The sequence below is a fragment of the Austrofundulus limnaeus genome, unplaced genomic scaffold, assembly GCF_001266775.1.
Source record: "Austrofundulus limnaeus strain Quisiro unplaced genomic scaffold, Austrofundulus_limnaeus-1.0 Scaffold81, whole genome shotgun sequence".
Taxonomy (NCBI): Eukaryota; Metazoa; Chordata; class Actinopteri; order Cyprinodontiformes; family Rivulidae; genus Austrofundulus; species Austrofundulus limnaeus.
Genome location: NW_013952483.1, coordinates 122,596 through 126,560, shown reverse-complemented (window position 1 = coordinate 126,560; position 3,965 = coordinate 122,596). Strand labels below are relative to the sequence as shown.

The following is a 3,965-nucleotide window of genomic DNA, read 5'->3' as shown; positions in this document are numbered from 1 at the left end:
ATATTTATGTTTGTGGTTGTAATGTGACAAAATATGGAAAAGTTCAAGGGGTATGAATACTTTTGCAAACCACTGTATGTATATTCCAGTAATACAGTGCAATATTATACGTAAGATGTGTTCCCAATACATTTTTATGGTTACAATTTAGTAACCTAGTCTGAAATTTTTAATATAGCACATTTATATTGTACATGAACAGGTTTGGCTCACTATTTGGCAAGAAACTGGACAGTTTTGTCCCTTTCCCATCCTTAATTAATGCATAATAAACACTTAATGATTTAAAAAGTGTTAACAGATGAATTATTAACTTATATATAAACTATTTATAAGGCATTTATAAGGGGAGTCTTTTTGTAGAGTGGTACTGGAAAAACTAGGTAACTAAAGTAGCTAAATTCTTAACAAAACATTAAATAAGAGCTAGATAAACAAAAGCAGAAAATGGCTAGCTAAAACTGTCAAAAAGCTACATTAAAAGTATGAGAAAATAGCTAAATGCTAAAATTAGCAAAAGGTGACAAAACGGCAAATTTCAAATGGTTTTGAAGAATTTGAAGAAATCATATTTCAGAGAAAAATGTTTGCAAAAAAAAAAAAAGTTTTCTTTCAACAAATGTTTTACACCGGACCCCTTTCCTGACATGACCCGGGTTCCATCCCACAGACTCAGGATTAGAGCACGGACCACCAAGATACCACAGTAAGTTCAACCTGCTTCTTAGTATAAAGTCACAGGTGGGCAAATATATTAAAAAATATATTAAAAAATTTAAAAAAAAAACATTTTATTTCACCTGATCCACAAACAACAAAGACGAAGAGGGCGAGCAGCCAGGGACCCACGGGGTACTTCTCCTCCTGCGGTCGCTTCGAAAGAGAAAAAAACATTTTTATTAAAAGGGTTTTGGTTTCAGCACGTTGTTGCTGCTTCTCAGACCTATTAGCAGACTTTTCAAATAATATATATTCAAATAATATATATTCAAATAAACAGCAAATAAAAGAACAACGAAATCTGCAGTTTTCCATCAAAAATAAATTTTTTTAGTAGAAAATATTTAAAAAATAACTGAAAGTTAAAATATTCAAGTTTTATCAACAATAACCTTTAATAAACCTGCTGCTCACTCAGCCTGATGGTCCAATACTACAATTTTGAGTATTTTGACCTAAAAAATTGATGCAAATACATTTTGCATTTGCTTGTTTTCATTGTGTTGTGCTTCAAATATCTGAGGGAAAAAAAAGAAAAGAAAAGAAGAAAAGTAGGGGAGGAGGAGAAAGAGTAGCTGACAAATGAAACGCGAGCAGATTTGGACAGCTGAAGAAAAGGCCATCAGATGGGAAACTGAGTAATCACGCTTTTGTTACAATTTAAAACACGAGAAGCAGAAAATCTGAAATGCTGAAGTGATATTTTAAAAAGTCTATCCATGTCTGGGCTAAACTTTAACATTTTGCTTGTTTATGTCGGTCTGTTAGCAAAATATCTAATGAACCTATGCATGGATTTTAATGAAACTTTCAGAAAATAATCATTAGATGTACCTCTTTAACTGTTTGCATTTTGGAGTCAGTCCAATTCAAGATGGCCGCCACAGGTGATCAACCTCAGCAAACACAAAAATGTAAACATCTCAGTCAATTTCAAAGTTATGGACTTAATTATTGGAGTGGTAGTAGCTGAGACTCCTTCTCCACACATACTCTGAGAGGAACATTTTATGATCATGTTAAAGATGTATGGCCTGGATTAAACCCCCAATGGTTAGGGATGCTAACAGCACCTCTGGTTTAATTTGAGCACTTTACAGCTATTTTTCTTTTCTTCATTTTTTTTACCTTTGTTTTGTTTATTATTACTTTTTTTCAACAATGTGAGGGCGGTAAGCACCTCAGGATGAAAACATCACATTGATTTTGAATTTGAACATCAACTCGGATAATTTCCCTCTGGGATCAATAAAGTATTTTTGAATTGAATTGAATTGATGTTTTTTTTTTTCCATAGATATAAGATCAAAGCTGACTGTAAAAGTCCTGAGTCACGCCATACGTGTGGCAAATGTAAAACCACCACCCACAGCTGGCACCATCATCACCGGTGTGCTGCTGTGTTAACGCCGGGTTGAACGTCGCCTATCTGGGCTAACGTGGCGCTGGCACCGGGGTGTCCGTGAACGTCTCACCAGCGTCTTGGCGACGTTTCCTCTCTGCGTGATGTTCTTGCTGTGTTTCTCGTTGGCCATGCGAATCCTCTGCTTAGCCACCATCTTCCAGGGCGACGACAAACAACACCAACAGGGTTAATTTTACTGTTTTTAAAAATATATATGTTTCTGATGCAGTAGGCTGACAAAAGCGCCGCCGTGTTAAGCTGCCTGACAACAGGCGAGAGGAAACCGGAAGTTAACAGCCGGCTGTTTTTTTTTTTAATACGCACACAATGAGATCATAATTGGTCAGTAATGCTTAATAACCGTTACGTGACRCGATGAATTAATTTATTTTAATACCCAGATGTATTTTTAAAATCCTCTCAGCAGCTGAAACGTAAAAAAACCAAGGGAAGCTTTTATTGTGAAAGAAATTACCGGAAGTAGCACGCTTATTGTATTGTTAAGCAGTTCAGTGTTTTTTCTCCCTTCATACACCTGGCAAGGATGATTGCGTGGCTAGGGCGCGCGCTATCAACTGTAAATAAATTTTATAAAACTTAAACTAATTATTTAATCAATGAAAATGTAAATTTTCTATTTTAAAAGGGTGTCTGGTAATACTGTTTAACACTTAAAAATAAAGTAATATCCATGCAACAACCCCAATGACGTGTAAATAACAACAGAATGCTCTGATTTGGATTTCTCATTAACCCATATTTTATTCACAGTGGAGCAGGGTGAAAATATCAAATGTTAAAACTAGGATTATTTTAAATTAAGGTAATTTTAAACTTTATGGCAGCAACAYATCTAAAAAAAAGGTTAGGATAAAACCATGTTTATCACCTTGAGTTGAGCATTTATTTGATGTGTCTATTATATTCCATTCTGTTCCATTCTGTTCTGTAAACAGTTTTAAAGAAAGTTTTAGATTGAAGCAGCAGCTTATAATGTTTTCCTTTATCCCAGACAAGAAATACAAAAAGTGTTTCCTTAAAAATAATAATAAATAAATAAAAATAAAAAAATTCCTCTCTCAGCTGTAATAATACGTTTAAATTACAGCCTTGTATAAAACGGTTACATGTGAAATAGTAGCCTATAGTCTGACCATAAACAACAAAAACCATTCAAATCAGTTTATTTATAAAGCGTCATTTAGTCACAACAACTGTTGTTGGACACTGTACACAAAAACAAACAAACTAGTTTTTCCGCATCATTTTTTTTTGGACAAAATGTTTCTAATTTTAGTGATATTACGCAGGTAGAAGAACGTAGTCCTGGTTACATTTTTAATGTGGGTGTTAAAAGATATATCCTGATCAAAAATAACACCAAGGTTATTTACATTAGAACTGGAGCCCAGATTAATGCCATCCAGAGAAGGTGAAAGGCTGCTAAGTTTATCCCCGAGATGTTCAGGTCCAAAAACAACAACAACAAAAACAACAACAACAAAAACAACAACAACAACAACATAGGGTCAAGATTATGCTGATTATTGACTCAGTTGGACTTCATGTTTTGTGTCGGTTGCAGCTCCCTTACATCACTCACTCGCTCCATCTGACAGCCAGAGCTTTCTGGATGCTGGGAGAGACGAGAAGCAGCGAGGAGACGGAGCAGCTGTTGCTTAGCAACTGACTCCGAGACTTTGCTTCGACAGAGACGAACAAACTTCACCTGAGGAGAGACGAAGAGACCAAACAGCTGAAGCGTTGTTAGGCGTGGACTGAGGAGCAAAAGACAAAACCGTCTTTAAATCGGTCAGCTTTACCAACGCTGATTTAAAAT

General features: G+C 35.4%; 1 protein-coding gene across 1 annotated transcript in view; it reads right to left on the bottom strand.

The window, feature by feature from the left end:
* Positions 1 to 2,372, bottom strand: part of serp2 (stress-associated endoplasmic reticulum protein family member 2) — a 5,203-nt gene extending 2,831 nt beyond the window's left edge. Inside the window, exons 1-2 of the mRNA XM_014011476.1 lie at positions 2,196 to 2,372; positions 801 to 873 (exon numbers count right to left, since the gene is read on the bottom strand). Of these exons, the coding sequence (XP_013866930.1) occupies positions 801 to 873; positions 2,196 to 2,279 (157 nt within the window). The 5' untranslated portion in view covers positions 2,280 to 2,372. The remainder of the gene's footprint in view (positions 1 to 800; positions 874 to 2,195) is intronic.
* Positions 2,373 to 3,965: the final 1,593 nt, after the last annotated feature.